The sequence below is a fragment of the Aquila chrysaetos genome, chromosome 25 (genome assembly GCF_900496995.4).
Source record: "Aquila chrysaetos chrysaetos chromosome 25, bAquChr1.4, whole genome shotgun sequence".
NCBI classification, from domain to species: Eukaryota; Metazoa; Chordata; class Aves; order Accipitriformes; family Accipitridae; genus Aquila; species Aquila chrysaetos.
The window spans coordinates 19395997-19412223 of NC_044028.1; the positions used below are offsets into that span (position 1 = coordinate 19395997).

Genomic DNA, 16227 nt, shown 5'->3' on the forward strand with positions numbered 1-16227 from the left:
CTCCTCTTGAGATTCACTGCTGGGTGATGAACCAAGGCCACCCCCCCCCCCCACCAGCAGGCAAGTCCAGTTTCGAGTCCCTCTGGACTTCACTGCTGCAGTGAAAGTACAACAGTCTCCTCTGAGCCCTTCTTGTCTGGGCAAGGGGGTTGGTTCTCTGCATTGTGCCCCTCTCTGCTTGAGCAGCTCTGCACCAGCAGCCGCCTGCACTAGGGAGACCTGCTGGGGACCACAACCAGGAGGATGTCCTGCCCAGAAAAAGGGGTTAGAGGAGAGATGAATACCCAGCTCATGCCCAGGTGCAACTCTTACCTGTATGGTCTTGCCTGTGTCCTGTATCTGGCCAGACAGTGGGCAGGAGCAGTGCCAGACTCCAGATCTGCTGAGAATTTGGGGTGAGGAGGGGGACCTAGGTGGAATCTGCTCAGTAAAAGATTGTTTCCTACACAAGTGTGATATATCCCTAAGTGCAGCAACTGATGCTAGGCCTCCGGCAGCATCCTTCGTGTGTGGAGTGGTGGTCTCACCTCACAGGTTTGAGCACCCTGCACAGCTCTGTGCATGGTGGCAGTGCCCAAGACAGATCCAGCCTGCTCGCAGGTGGAGTGAGGGGTAGGTAAAATGAAGAAAGAGATCTCACGCTGTTTCTGAACTATGGTGTATATAGATTTTTACTGAACAAGGCTCTGCAGAGGGAGGGCACGAAGCATTTCTGTGATTGATCATCACAGCACTGACCCTCATGACAGGAAGCCTCGCATTTTCTTTGAGACCCACCCCCCTGCTGTGTCTCTCTCAGTTGCATCTTCTACTTGCAGGCAGCCTGTCTGCGCTGCTGAAGTCCATGGGCCACCAGCCAGATCCAGCGCCAGCTGGGATGGGCAGCACAGGAGAAGCGAGGCCTCAGCATTTCAGTGCCCTGCCTCTTGTGCCAGGCAGCTCCTTTCAGTCAACAGTGCAGAAAACATGAGGCATCAGTGACCTTCTCTGCTGGGTGCCCCACATAATCCTTAGGCAGCTGCCACAGCCTCTGAGAGGTGGTTCTTCTTCACAGCTTCCTCCTGCCATCAGTGCAGCGCTGCTAGAGCACGCTGATGTTGCGTGAGGTCAGATGAGCTCCATCTTGAACTGGCTGAAGTTTGGCACGGTGGGCGAGGGCTCGGCCATGCTGCTGAAGGGGGCGCAGGGCTGGTTCGCTGGCACGGCGCCATGGCTCACGGTGGAGCTGAGCTGCTGCAGCGTCATCAGCACCTCCTGCTGCAGCCGCTGCTGGTGATCCTGCTGGCGCTCCAGGCGGCACTGCCTCTCCAGCACCATGTGCAGGGCCTGGCTCAGCTTCTGGATCTCTGTCTGTACAGCATCCAGCTTTTCGGCAATGGCATGGGAGCTGGGACCTGGGGGAAGCACTGGTCCACCCCAAGCAAGGTTTTGATTTCCAGGACTCATGGGGTTTGGCAGGGCAGTCTGAGTGCTGGCGTCTTTGACCTGGAGTAGTGGGAGGCAGAAGAGAAGGGAAGGTGAAGCATTATCAGCTGCTCCTTCAGTGGCGTTTATCAAGAGAAAGATTTATTCTGCACTTAGCTCCAAGGCATGAGAGAAAGCCATCACCTTGTTGCGGACTTCTAGACCTCACCACACTCTGAGCTGCACTTCATCCCCACCCAGCCCCTATGCCACTGCTCCACAGGAACTCCACGTTGCCCTGCATGCTATCAGCACATGCTTAGCCATCCGGTGGTGGATGCTGCTAGCTGGCAGCTGGGCTGCCCGTGCGGATGCCAGGCCTGTGTTTCCTCTCCACAAGGACAGAAATAGCGTATCCTGGGTTTTTCTTTCCAGCCCCTCCACTTCTTGTATTGCACCCTGAAGCAAAGGGCTGTTCTACTCTCCGAGAGGGATCACGTGCTGGTTTTGAACCCCCGGGGAGCCTTCCTCCTGGCAAGGGTGTTGAACAACCTGTGTCCCCTCAAGCAGCTGGCGAGGGCTCTTGACAAATACCTGAGTGGGCTGGAGAAGGCGTTTGCTGTGTCTGAGCAGAGACAGGGCCACGGATGAAAGCTCAGTCTGACTCACAGCTTTGTTTTGTATCGAGGATGCCATGGCAAGAAAGGCAGGTACCAGTGTCCTACCATCCTCTGTGGAGCAACAGCATTGCCCATCAATGAAGCCTCCAGAGGTCCGAACATGCTGTGAAGGGGTAAACCTTGAGTATAGGGGCAGGCCCATGGCCATGCCGCCCTGCTGGCAGCCTACCCAGGGCTGGTCCTGGGACTGCTAGGTACTTACGTTTGCCCCATGGCTCGCCACGGCTGCCAGCAGAGCTGGGCTTGGTCATGGGGCTAGCTAGCTGGCTGCATGCTCACCACGGTGTGCAGGATGGCTGCAGGGACAAGGACCTGCCAGGGCAACGCATGCATGGCCACAGCCTGGGGGTCTTGTGGCATGGCGAGGCAGGGGTGTACACATTAGGGATTACAGCAGCTGGACGTGTCCCAGAGGGCGGCTGTCCTGGCTGTGTCACCCCATCCTGGCCTGCCACAGCCCTTCCTCTCCTGGTGCGGCACCAAGCCGCTCAGCTGCTGCTGTCCTCATGGTGGCTTGGGGAACATCCTGAGCTGGTACTGAAACCAGGCTTAAAGAGGGGGTCTGTGAGCTGGAGGTTGGAGGCCAAATGCTGGCAGAAACTGGCATCACCACGGCCAGCATCACCCAAGGGCAGCAGTGAGTGCTGGCTGCAGGTGGGTGAGGAGCACGCCCCATGGCCCCAGTGGACAGAAGGCCTTCCCAGACAAGCTCACCAAGTGCCAGGGTCAAGCATTGCTCGAGAGTGCAGCTAGCAGAGGTCGGGGAGGCATTTCAGGAGCCCTTCATCCCCAATAGCCTGCTTCGGCTGCACGGTTTAGATGTAGCAGGGTGCTGTGTGGGGCCGTCCTGGCAGGCAGCACCGCACCGGCTCCTGGCTGGAGCAGATGGGCTCTCCCGTCCCGCCATGCCACCTGGCATCCTACCTTTTTCTGCGGGAGGAGAGCTCTGTCCACGATCATCTTCTTCACCATCAGGGCTGGGCTCCTGGCGGGGGGTGTGACCAGCCGCTCTCGGCTGGGCAGGTGCTGGGGGGGGGTGGCTGGGCCCCCCGAAGCTGAGGGGGTGCTTGTGGAGCCGTCGTCGCCTGCAAGTGACAGCGAGAGAAACAACTCGAAAGGAGGCCCTTGGGGGCTCCCGGGCAGGGGACGGGGAGCCCTTTCCCTGGCCCAGCACTGCCAGGGGGTGGCCATGGTGGCGACCCCGCCACAGGGAGCCAGGCCTTACCGTTCCCGGAGGGCGGTCCCACGGGCAGGGCCTCCCCGAGCTGCCCGCCATCCTTGCAGAGCGAGGCCACGCTAACGATCTGGATGCCCTCCTTGGTGTCTCGGCTGCCCGCAGGGCCCCCGCTGGGCATCGCGGGGGGCCGGGCACCCGGCGGCTTGGGTGGCTCAGCCTCGCACCCCCGCAGCGGGGGCCAGGGCTGGTCCCCGTCCCAGCCAGCTGCTGCCGACCCCGGCTCCACGCTCTTCCTCTTGAGGAAGAGGTACACGGCCTGCGGCGTCACCCGTATGTCGTCCAGCTCCAGCACCTTCTTGATCTTGCGGAAGCTGAGCCCGGCCCTGCGCAGCTCCACGATCCTCCTCTTGGCGTGGTCGTCCAGCCGGCCCATCGCTCCCGGCACCCCTCCTGCAGCCGACACCTACATCCCCAGAGCGCGGCCGCTGCGGGGAGGCCAGCAGCCCCCCAGACAGCACTAAGCCCCGCGATGGTCCTCGGGGTCTGCTAGTGCTCTGCCGCCGGGCTGCCGGCCCCGGCCGTGGGTCCACGCAGCACCATCCCCAGCTTCGGGCAGTGATCCGGTTCCCAGCCGGAGAGGAGGAATGAGGCAGCTCTTCCCACCGGAGCAACTAGGGACAGCCCCAAACCTGTCCCTCAGTCACGCAGAGCCCCCTCAGAGCGGGGGGTCCAGCCTGGTCCCCCGGTCTGACAAGGGCACGGAGGATGGTAATGGGTGGGCTTGGCTCTGCCCAGTGTCCCAAACTGGACATCGATTCCCCACTGCCAACAGCACAGTGAGGAATCAGGAGCGGTCAGGATCCCGAGCAGCAGCTCAGTACCCTAGGAAGCTCGGTGCGAGTCCTGGCAAGTGGCAGTTGATTGCACGAGGCTGGCAGGTCCCGACCGGAGCCTCACATCTCCTTGGTGGCCTGGAAGGTTATGGCAAGCAGAACCAGGGATGCCCACGTTGACAACTACTGTGTGGAAAGTGTCATAATGCTGCAGAGCCTGCCCTTTGGGTCTGGAGATGACACTGTCCCGTACCTTTGGGAAAAGCAAAAGCAACCATTTATATACTAGTTGTAAACAACTATAAATGTAATGACTGTACCTCCTGTGCTTCCCCTTTCTCCCCACACGCACAGCCTTGGCTGGCGGTGTCAGTCAGGGGACGGTGGCTCACGCTCGCTGTGCGTGCGTGGGTGGTGTAGCGGGGACTGTGCTGCTGGTATGGCCCCTGCGTGCATGTCTCCTCTGGGTCGCACCCCAGAGCAAAACAATGTGGCGGGACCAGTCCCTTCCCTTGCTGCAGGCATCACAGCGGGGCCAGGTCAGGATGGACAGTGCTTGGAGTTGTGTATATGTGTATATATACACTTATACCTACACGGGCATATACCTATATATGTGTATACATACATATGTATGTGTGTATACAACTATGATGGAGGGTTTTTTCCACTTCCTATCAGCTTCCTTCATCTGCAGGCATTTCTTAGATACTCAGTGCTGCAACTGCTGCCTAAAGGACATAATTTTGGGTTTCGCCTCACCAAAATAGCCTCCAAGAAATCCCAAAAGACAGCAAAACACTTTCCGGATTAGCAATGTATACTAGGGGCTACCTCAAGTGGTCGCTGCCAAGCAGATGTGATATAGGAACCTTTTCAAAACCTCACTTCGCCAGGCACATGCAGATCTTAAAAAGGACAATAATGTGTTTTGTTGGCCAAGGAAACAGAGAGTATTGTACATCAGCCACAGAAAGCAACAGGGAGAAATGGAGCCACTTAATTCGACACAGGAGTTGTGCCCCTCTGCGTTTTACTACGAGAGAGACATTAACTCCAGAGGTGTAGATTGTACTTTGATCCAGATCTGTTTACGTCTAAAGGCCACCCCATGCCCTGCTATGTGCATTAGGGACCTTGTAGATAAGAGCTGGGGGAGTGGATATAGGAAAACAGACATCCCTGGATGCAGACACTGCAGTGGCAGAGCAAGAGGAAAGGTCAGAAATACCCAACCTTCCCCATGCCAAGGAAACCACCACCTTGAGCTTCCTGTGGCTGCAGGTATGGGGAGTTCAGGCCCTGGCAAGATACTCTGCCCTCCTCCCAGAGTGTTTCAAGACACGGCCAGAGGACACTAGAGCAAAGGCAAAGCAGTGTAGCTATCTGAACAGCCGGTGACAGAAACATAAAGCTTACATAAATGCCAGGAAAGCCAGCGCCCCATGCCTGCAGCCTTCATCCAGCCTCCGCACAGGAAGAGAGATGATGAGCGCGCCTTGGAGATGCGCTGACTTCATGCAGCATCTCCCCCAGCTCCCTTTTCACTGAAGATGTGGCTCGCTTTGTACCATCACCAGGTCCCAACTCCTTCCTTCTTCACCTGCTCATCCCCTCCGGACGTTCCCCAGCCCTCCGCAGAGCTCCCACTGCCCTGCCTTCCTGGGCTTGGGGACAGCTCATGGGAGGCACAGACCATCCCTGCCCTGCTAACCCCACGTCAGCTCAGCATTCCAAATGCAGGGTGTTCCCCTGTAGCCCCCCATTTGCTGGAGGGGCAGCGGGATGAGTTTGGCCAGGGTGGCTCCTTGTTGCAGCACATGGCTCCACAGGATGGGTCCACGCTAGCAGTGCATGGCTGCGGGCAGCAGCTCCATGGAGATATCATCAGTGCCCCAGGGCTCAAGGCTAGCTTCGTCCAGGCTCCTTACACTTCAAAAACAGTACTTGTCTCTGCAGTGGGGCTTTTTAAAAATATGTATTTACTGATCAGAGATAGTCCAAGACCTGGAAACCCACCTCAGAGAAGATGCTGAAAGGCAGGCTGTGGGTCAGAGTCCAGCTGGTGAGCAGGAGGCAAGTGCAGGCAGAAGGGCAGGGCAAAATCCAGCTCAAATCCTGCTCACTTAAAACATGAGGGCGTACAAAGCACACAGCAGCTCCTCTACCCTGTCAGGTAGGAGAAAAGAGTTGCCAGTAAAAGCAACAGGTTGCCCCTCCAGACAATACGGTATTCCAGCTATTTCCTCCAAGATCACAACAGTCAGCCTCTCTGACAGCTCGGGTCTGGCTCCATCTCTAGTTACACCTTTATTTATCCGGGTCCTGCTGAGAACTTGCAGTTTTCCTGTACTAAATATGCTCCCCATTTCCACAGCTGAGTCCATCACCTTCTCCTCTTTCTCCCTCTCCAGAGGGAATTTTCCCAATGGAGCTGCAGCCTGTGTCATGCACGCAGCTTATGCACAAGTTACACATTCCTGGAGATGAGACCTTTACACTCACCTGACCTACAAGATGTTTGTTACTCTCCAATAATTTTTGCACAAGAAAAAAAAATCAATCCAATGAGAGGGAAAGATTCAGGGATTTTCCTAGACCTGTGATTTTGCATTGGGGATGGAGTTCCCTTCACTTCTCAGGGCCAGGCTGGGGGTGACATGGTTCCTCTGAAGGCTTCTTACACCACTCAGGAGAACTTAATTAACGGGTGGCTTCACAGGGGGACAGGGAGCGGGAGCGCATCAGTGGAAGCAAATCCACAGCACTGCAATCATGTGAGCTTACTCTCTGCCTTCACCCCTTTTTGTTTCTCTGGATATCAAGAAAACAGAAAGGTTTCATCTCCTCCAGAAAGTTCCTGGAACAATCTCCTCTGGGCTGACTCAGCCTTTGCTATTTCTAAAATAGAGCAGCACCATAAAGTCTGCTTGGCTTAGAGGCTTCCATACAAAGCACAGGCGCTGTGAGCTGTCTGTGGGCACTAGAAGCCCCTGTTCCAAAATCATGGCTTGCCTTCACCTACCTGGCTATCGCATTGTGCACCAGCCACAGCTGCAAGTAATTTTTCAAGCCCCGATTCTGCAGTCATGCCTGTGCGGACACAACATCGTTCCCCTACAAGCTATAATAGCTTCAGTGTGATTCCTTACGGGCCTGCAAGTGTCCTTCCCCGATGCACACCCCTTGTTTTGCAGTGGGATGTGTACTCCCAGGGGGAAGATGTGGTGACTGGAACACTCGGCTTATGGCTACAGCTGGAAAGGGCTGTCATGCAGCACCACAAGCTTTGCCCTTCGGTGGGTTGGCTTTCGAGACCTTACCCAGCCAGTTGGACATACACATTTGTGTAAGCAGCTGCATGTTTTGTTATACAGCCAGGCCTGCAAAAGGAATTTCGCTTCAGCCTGCAATTTAGGCATCTGTCCAAATTTCACATCAGCTACCCTTTCTTCAGCTGCTGCTGAACCCCTTCAATGCCTAAAGTCTTTAAGTACTTAGTTGTAGCTGGGAAAGCTCCTTTAACCAGGCATCGCTGCTGGTAATGCTTCTATTCCATAGCTTCACATGCAGTAATATCCACAGAAACACAGACCAGAGCCTGGAGCAGCCTTCTCATCACTGGGATTATCTCCTTAGCTCCCCCGTTCTCTGGCCTAGAAAATATTATATACAAAATGGAATAGCCTCAAGAGAGAAGGAGAAAGAAGGCAGCACTCATACACACCCCAGAGTTCCCTTCAGAGCAGAGTGGATTTAAGGTCTGAGAAGGAGGAAAATTGTGAATCCAAGTTTCCTACAACCCAGGTGAAGTTACCTAACCATTAGCCTTAGGGCAAGCAGCAGGCTTTTCCTCTTCATCACTTGTTTCTGTGCCAGTGCAAGCCCCAGCACCAGGAAGTGAAGCCAAGGAAGAGGAGCTCCCCAGCATCCATCCTGCAGGTCCCTCGGGGTGAAACTCCCCCTCTTGCCTGCACACACATACACCCACCAGCTGCATTGCCACCTGTTTCTCCCCCAGCCTTTCTGCAGCCCTGATTATCAGGGTTTGAACATCAAATTGCCCAGGAGTTAAACGTTAGTTGTGTGACCACAGGATTGACTTGTGTCTGGGAAGGTTGACTTCTCCCTTCTGTCTCACATCTGCAAGGCTGCTCTTGGACGCAGGCAGTTTTGACCCTGGGGAGATGCAAGCAAAGCTTCTTCCAAAATTCATGCTGGGGTGAAGCAAGGAAGATCAGATCCCCACAGACTCTTCAACAGACAGTAGTGCCATGCCACAATCATGTAACTGCTTCACCCTGGGGTTGTGTTTTTCTCAATAGCTATTTAAGTCATCTGGGTTAGCTGCATGACAGCATGCCCACAGCCAGCCTGGCCCTCAGGGGTGGAACAGCCTTGGAGAGATGTAAGCATTTATCTACGGATGGACTTAACCAGAGCAACAAGCTTCAATCTATCATTTCAGAAGCAGCACAGCCACAAAGGTAGCAGATACCAAGGTGAAGCAACATGTCTCGCCAGTGAGACAAACTGCTGATGGTGAGAACGGCTGTGACCGAGGAAGAAGGAGGAGTGGGAGAGAGAAAAGCTGCAACCCATGGGGAGTCTCAGCAACTGAAAACAGCCACTTTATGTTGTTAACATCCCAATGCACATTGGACTCCAGAGCTTGCTGTGCTGCAGAGAGTGCAAAATATTCCTGCCCTGAGAAGGTCCACACAGAACCATGAAGGACATAGTTAGATGTGGGTATATCCCTTTCCTTTCAACTTCAACTGCCTTTGTACAGTGCAAGGCCAGTGTACCAGGGCATGGGACAGGAGAGTTTGACTAACTCATAATGGATGCACAGAGCATCCCAGGCTATGCAAACACACAAAAATAAAGAAGGGGAAGGTGTTAGCAAAAGGGGATTGATCCTCATGGACCTTGTAAGGAGCCACAAGCCCAATCTGCCAGACCTCCCTTCACCCTGGGCCTTGTGGCTGGTAGCAGATCAATGAGGTCCTCTTGCCTGCCCTTCTCTTTGCCTCCAATTTCCAGCCCTTCTTCTCAGATCCCCAGCACACCTTTGGGAAGCTGGAGCACCTGCAAGCAGCTGGGGACGGACACTGATCCATCCTCATGGGTTTTATTGCTTTCCCACAGTGTTCTAAATAGCTGCTCCAAAAGCTGGCAAGATGAGTCCTTTTTCACTCTGCTGCAGCTCACGGGGGAAAAAAAAAAACCAGCAAAAACATACTCCAGAAGCACAAGGGGGACAGTGCTGGTTTACACTTGATCCAGATATGGAAAAGAGCTTCTTGCAACCAAGAAAGCAAGAAGTGTTTCAAGTAGAGTAATAGCAAAGATGTTGTGGAAAGGGCTAGTCTGCTGGGGGAACGCCTGATTTCCTTCTCGGCCTGCAGAGAAATGTGCTTTGAACACAGCCATGCTGGGCAGGAAAGGTGAGCTGATATGGCAATGCTCCACTTGGTTTCTTGCCCTCCCTCAGTGTCCTGTTTCAGAGCCTGCCCAGCACAGCTTTGAAGGGACATGGATAGTTCTTAGCTCTTCACCTAGATAACAGTTTCACTTCTGTACAGACTAGAAAGTCTTAGCTTCATGGAGACAGGTAATCAGAAAGAACTGGCAATGTGGTTTAACAGTACTTAGCTTGGAGGAAGATTAACAGTATTAGGTGTCCCATGCTGAAATGTTGCCAAAGCAGGAAGATCTGTGCTAGGGAAGAATGGCCATTTCTCCCAGAATGGAATTTTACCCAGTATCACTGCTTTGCAGGATTTGTCAAGCCTCGTGGAAGCAATTACATTATCTAACATCTACTGCTACCAGCCATACAGAGTGCTGTATCCCATGTTAGAGAGCCCTGATTTTCTTTGCAAAATTGGTGAAGGAGCAGCTCTGTTACAGGTTTTATTAAAAGGAGATGGGCCAGTTGAGTTTAGATGGTGCTGCTCTTACCTGAGCCATGCCGGCTTGCCTCCTCTGAACGGAAAACCTCATAAGAAGATTTTTAATCAACTTGTACTTCAGCCATCAGAACGGCAGAAAAGAAAGGGTTGTATATCTGGCCCAGGATTTGGAAGTGAGCTATTTAGAGCCCAGACCTAGCTTTGCTCTGTCACCTTTGACAACTGACCAGTTCCTTTAGGCTCTGCTTTCAGAGCAGTTGAGGAGCTAGCCCCCTGCCTGGCCACATTTTAAAAATTAGATCCTCAAATGGAAAATATAAAACTTTAATGTTCTACTTTAAGATTTACAGTATGTGTAAATTGAAGAAAGTTGTGTCCCTGCAAGGTTTCTTTAGTTAACAGTTTTGGGGTTTTCAAAACACGTTGTGAGTAGGATAATACACATAGTCTGGTTTTGACCCAGACAATGCCACTACAGCCTTGTGCTAACTGGGGAAGAGGGTATAAAGTTAAGGCGATAGGATAAATAGCAGCGTGTATATGTAATGAGTATTAGGATTGTTTGCGGGCACAGGGTAACAACAGTGTAAACATAGTACTGTTTCCTCATGTTTGAGGGGAGGAAAGGAGGAGTTTCAGGAATACAAGAAAATCCTCCCTGATGGTCAAAGGGTCCGAAGCCATGCAGCACAAAGCAGTGACACTGTATAAAATTGCACTGATGGATAGCTTTGTACAAAAAGGCTTTGCATTGGATTGGCTCTCCTACAGCTCAAAAACCATAGGTCAACATCAACACCATATCACACGGTCTGACAAATTCAGCGTGGTTGTGATGCTGTGCCTGTACCTAGTAAAGGTCAGATTTGTATTAAGAAATTATTTGGAGCATCCAAACCTGGTATTAACAACTGTGGAACCACAGCTTGAAGGAACAAGAGGCTTTCACAGACTACCTGGAAAGGCCTGGGGGAGAGGAACAAGCTGGATTTCACATCCAGGCTCAGAAATCCATCTCTGCCTTGGTACTAAACAAACTTGCCAAGCTGAGCTTAAGTATTCCGACAAGAACAATAAACGCCAAGTATCTCACTGCTCTGCCTTTATCTGTACAGTCAACATTAGCCTCTCTTTAAAGTGTTATGCAGCTTTAAGTCTCTGCCCTCCAAAGATGCAGCCCTTCCAGCAAAGACAGTTGTAAAGGCTAAACCACAAGCATACCTTGAATTTCTAGTGTCTTTCACGTGCCTGCAGAGGAAACAAATAAATCACTGCAAAGTGTAACATGATATTTGTCCTGGTAAAGCCAGGACATTTGAGGAAGGTTAACATTGAGCACGCGTATTCCTACAGCATCAGGACATGCTTTGTAAGTGTTGCAGGGAAACAGAGAAAAAGTGCATCGTGGCACAGGTTTTAGGCTAAGAGCCCTGAAATACAAATGTGTGCATAGGCACATTCAGGTGCAGACAGTCCTGAAGTCTTGAGCTTGTCCATAGCCTAGCTGCTGCTGTGCACTGCAAGAATCAGCCTCAGACCTCGAGAGAGGGCAGGCGAGATGTTCCGAGACTACTGCTGAAGATTTAATTCACCTAGAAGTGTTTCAGCTAAACTACTAAATTCACCTCCTTCTGCAGATTAGAGAGGAACCCCCAAAACCTCCTTTTTCTGCTGTTCCAAATCTATATAGCTACTCGACAGTGCAGCCATTGGAAACTCGGGCTAATCTCAACTCTCTGCAGAGATAACCAAGGCTGTTACTACACATTAGGGTGAAAAGTTTCCAAGCCCTCAGAAGACAAATCCCCCACCTTGCAATTCCTCTAATGAAGTCACACAGGCTGTATTCTCTGAAGCCTCACACACATCTAACCCCATGCTAATACAGGTGCGGAAGAACCAATGGACTGAAACAAACGAAGGTGCAGAAGGAACGATGGACCAAAGCTCTTACAGCACAGGGAAAACATCAGCATCAAGAGGTTGTGGGCTGAGCCAGTGCTGCAGCGCATTCCCTACAAGTGCAAAGTAATGCCTGGTATATGGCACCTTGTACCTCACCACAATAAATGAACACCAGTGGTTTAGTGCTGCTGTTGGCAGAATAACCCACTGATCACCTGGATCTTCTGGGGCTCAGGGAGAGCGCTCTGTAGCCACACCACCATGCCGCTGTGGCTCCACAACCCAAAGCCAATGAATAGGAAGGAAAAATGAAGCATCCAGTTGCAAGACGGTGCAACACACAGGACAAGCACTTTCAGTCTCAGGTGGCATTTAGAGATGCTGACTAATTAGTCCTAACCACCATCCGCCACTGCAGGCGGAGCAGTTCACCCGCAGAGGTGGCAGTAAATAGCCCTGTTCCATCAACAGCCTGGAGGTGCAGGAATGAAGGGACAGAAAAACACAGAGGCAAGATCCAAAAGCCGCACTCATGGAGCTCCATTCTTTCCTCTCCTGCTTGTCTATGGTGTCTTGGCTGGAGCAGCTTTGTGGTTGTCTGCTGCCTTAAATCCACCACCCAGCAGCCTATCGACACACAGGCACTTTCTAAAGAGGGCCCACACCTCTGCTGGAAAATTGCTAGGCAGGTTTCTGAGTTCAAGAACCAGCTGGAGGACAGCACTTCAGATCGGGCACGCCACTCCCAGCTCTGAGACTGAATCTCAGTGCGGCACCAGACCTCCGCATCCCCGGTCAGCGTGCCAAGCAGCAGTGGTCCACTCCGTCCACGGCAGCGCTCCACCGAGCACAGGAGGGCTGCGGGCCGCAGGAGCCCGCTAACACCGGCCTCCCGCCACCCCTCCCTGCCACTCGCACCCCCCATCCAACTACCACTGCGAGAAGTTTCTCTCCTTCCTTCCCCATCACACTCCCAGCACCCATACCAGCTTAACGCACAGATGAAAACAGGCACAGTATCCACCTACAGGGACTAAAGACGACTGCCGGGATCCTCCTAGGCGACGGTACCAACTTGCTGCTGCATCCTTCAGTGGCCGTGGCCAGCCAGGGTCCCAGCACAGCCCAGCTCTGCAGCAGCCAACTTTTTGGGAAGCCGCTGTTTGAAAAGCTGCTGCCCTCTTTGTTTGGTTGGGGCAGAGCCAGCAAAGGCTGCTGGGAAGGTCACCCAGGAGGAGACTTATGTACTGGGAGGGAGGAGCCCTCCTCTTAACTCTTTCGGGGCAGCCTTGCTCCAGAGCCACGACAAGTCACAGCACCTTCGCAGCCTCAGGGCACAGACCTGCTGTCCACCCCCTCCCGGACCACAGCTCAGACGTGGCCGGTGGCCCCTGTGTCAGAGGATGGAGGAGAAACCCCGCAGGAGGCAGCAGTGCCATCCCTAGAGGTCCCATCCAGACCTGGAAGCACCATCTCCTCGCACAGGACTGCAGCGGTGATGGTGGGCTGGCCTGCACCCAGCTGAGCTGCTTGCATGGGGCAGAAGGTTGTGGTGGTGCTGATCGCTCTGAAACTGAAATGGACGTGTGCTCTGACCTGTTTTCACCTCGGCTTGTGCCTTCAAATGAGATCTTCAACTATCTCTTCTTGCTCAGGCTTGGCCTTAAGGCTTAGTCCTGCCAACTGCTAGCAGCCACTGAGAGGAGATCAGACCCCCGGCACCCTGCCACCAGTGTCCTGGGGCTGGCCCTGCTGCTCACAACTCAGCAGGGAGCTGCTTCAGGGAGAGAACTGGCAGGAAACTTCTTTTTTTTTGCAGTACAACTATTTTTCTGCTGGTTCAGTGAACTCACCTGACCACCATTGGAGAGATGAGAGCCATTAGGAGAATAAGGGTGTGCATGGCTTTGGGATCAGCCAGCCATTACAGCTTTGCTACAGCCGAGAGAGAAGAAAATTTTAAACATCGTGCCCTAAGCCTAACAGCAGTGAGCACAGACGAGTGGGAACAAGCCTGGTCTCCGTCCCTCCTGCCCAGGGAAGCACAGCACCTCCCACAGGACCTTCTCTTTGCAGTAGTACTTGGGGTGGGGGCTGGATGGGGACTGAGCACTAAAAGGCTGTCACTAAACAGTGCAACCTGCTGAAAGCCATAGGTCCTGTGGGTAAGGCAGGTTGAGACTTCTGGCTTATCTTTATGAGGCCTAATCTTTAGTCCATATTGCCATTTATTGAATCAAGAGAGTGGTACTTGCCATCTTTCATAAAGCGGTTTTCAGATTTGCAGCGAAAATGTGGTATAGAAGAGGTTCAGATGTATCATGTCTTGCTCTCCAGCTGTGGCTGCAGTTGTCACCTAATGAGTACATTCATTAAATATTCCTTCGCTCAGTGGTTACTCTAAGTATGGGCAAAAATGGTTAGCACAAAAATGGGCAGCACAAAAATGGACTCAAGATTTTAATAAACCACCAGAAAACTCAAGAATTAAAGCTACAGTACTTAAAATTTCATGTGTAATGAGCTAGTTGGAAGAAAGGAGAGAATAACAGCCATGCTGGGTCAGCCCACAGATTCCTTTGGGACAGCACCCCGTCTCCAGCAGGCTGACTAGCAGATGCCTGGGTAGAAATATAAAAGCAGTGCAAGCATGTAGTCGCACTTCCCAAAGTATGCTCCCCCCAGTGCAGCACTGAGAGACTTTCCAAGAAGGCCGAGAGCATCCTGGCCTGTATCAGAAATAGTGTGGCCAGCAGGACTAGGGAAGTGATCGTCCCCCTGTACTCGGCACCGGTGAGGCTGCACCTTGAGTCCTGTGTTCAGTGTTGGGCCCCTCACTACAGGAAAGATGTTGAGTTGCTGGAGCGTGTTCAGAGAAGGGCAACCAAGTCGGTGAGGGGCCTGGAGCTTAAGTCCTATGAGGAGCAGCTGAGGGAACTGGGGTTGTTTAGTCTGGAGAAAAGGACGCTGAGGGGAGACCTCATCGCTCTCTACAACTACCTGAAAGGAGGTTGTAGCGAGGTGGGGATCAGTCTCTTCTCCCAAGTAACAAGTGATAGGACAAGAGGAAACAGCCTCAAGTTGTACCAGAGAGATTTAATTGGATATTAGGAAGAATTTCTTCACCGAAAGGGTTGTCAAGCATTGGAACAGGCTGCCCAGGGAAGCAGTTGAGTCACCATCCCTGGAGGGATTTAAGATGTGTACATGTGGCGCTTAGGGACATGGTCTCGTGGTGGACTTGGCAGTGCTAGGTTAACGGTTGGACTTGATGATCTTAAGGATCTTTGCCAACCTAAATGATTTTATGATTCTAAGGTCATCATGACAGTCTACCAACAGTCTTCAACAGACATAGTCCAGTTTCTCTTTGAACCCATGTAAAATTTTAGTAGGCTACAACATCCCACGGCAGGGAAATCTGCCCTTTAACAAGATGTTGTGTGAAGAGCAACATCCTTTCGTTTTTTTCTGAACCTGCCCATGGCTAGTTTCATGTAACACCCCCTTGGGTTTGCAGCAGAAGGAAAAACAAACCAATTTTTCTCCTTGCCATACATGATCTTACAGATACCTGTCCTCTTCTCGCTCACATTCTGTGAGGGAGGTAGACAGGGCATATCCTTACACTGCATTCAGGAGAGCTGTCTTCCTTTCACAGAGGAGCACAAGGATTTGAATCTTAGGAATTTAACAAAAATGCCTATGATTGTCCCTCAGCTGACTAGCACACCTGCTTCTCAGAAAGTTTTGTCATGTTTAAGGCCTGCATTAGGAATGGGATCAAAGTACACTTCTGACTTTGTTCCTCTGAAGTCAGAAGTCGGGCAGCCTGTACAGCTGGAACCCAATGTGACCAGGTCAGAAGATCAATGCCTCCAGTGGCAAATTTCCTGGTAAAATCACAGCATGCATGTTTTGGCAGGGGAAAAAAAAAAAAAAGAAGAAAAAAAGAGAGAGAGAAAATGTCCTTCCCACATAAATCTTTGGATTTATGAAATGCCACTGGATGGTGCTCCATCTTAAGTCTTTAATTCTTCTCTTCATGTTATTCTTGCAAGTCAGGCAGCAGGTGAGTCCCTTCTCAGTGGCACCATCCCTTTCTGCTCCATGTCCCCTGAGAGGACACATTTGCCACAACCTTGAATTTAGAGACTTGCATGTTGTGAATCTGCAACCTGGACATGACACTGTGCCCAGCATCTACCAATGAAGCTTGCTGGGTTGTTGCTTATGGAAAATCAAGAGCTGAAGCCCTGGCTGCTATTAGTAGTAGTAGTAGTAGTAGTATTAAGCAGGATAAGGTTTGT

At 52.1% G+C, this 16227-nt stretch overlaps 1 protein-coding gene across 3 annotated transcripts; it reads right to left on the bottom strand.

Annotated features, from left to right (window-relative positions):
- Window positions 1–653: 653 nt before the first annotated feature.
- On the bottom strand, window positions 654–13125 carry LOC115335918. 3 transcript variants are annotated; one of them, XM_030002272.2, is made up of 5 exons: window positions 12946–13125; window positions 6114–6263; window positions 3310–4347; window positions 3009–3169; window positions 654–1485 (listed from the first exon to the last, which is right to left on the bottom strand). In XM_030002272.2, the coding sequence occupies exons 3-5, from the start codon at window positions 3692–3694 to the stop codon at window positions 1108–1110; spliced, it is 924 nt and encodes a 307-aa protein (XP_029858132.1). In that variant the 5' UTR covers window positions 3695–4347; window positions 6114–6263; window positions 12946–13125; the 3' UTR covers window positions 654–1107. The 3 variants fall into 3 exon arrangements, with proteins under 3 accessions (XP_029858132.1, XP_029858131.1, XP_029858133.1); XM_030002271.2 differs by lacking the exon at window positions 6114–6263 and having other exon boundaries at window positions 12946–13124; XM_030002273.2 differs by lacking the exon at window positions 6114–6263 and having other exon boundaries at window positions 3310–3724; window positions 12946–13118.
- Between the last annotated feature and the right edge of the window lie 3102 nt (window positions 13126–16227).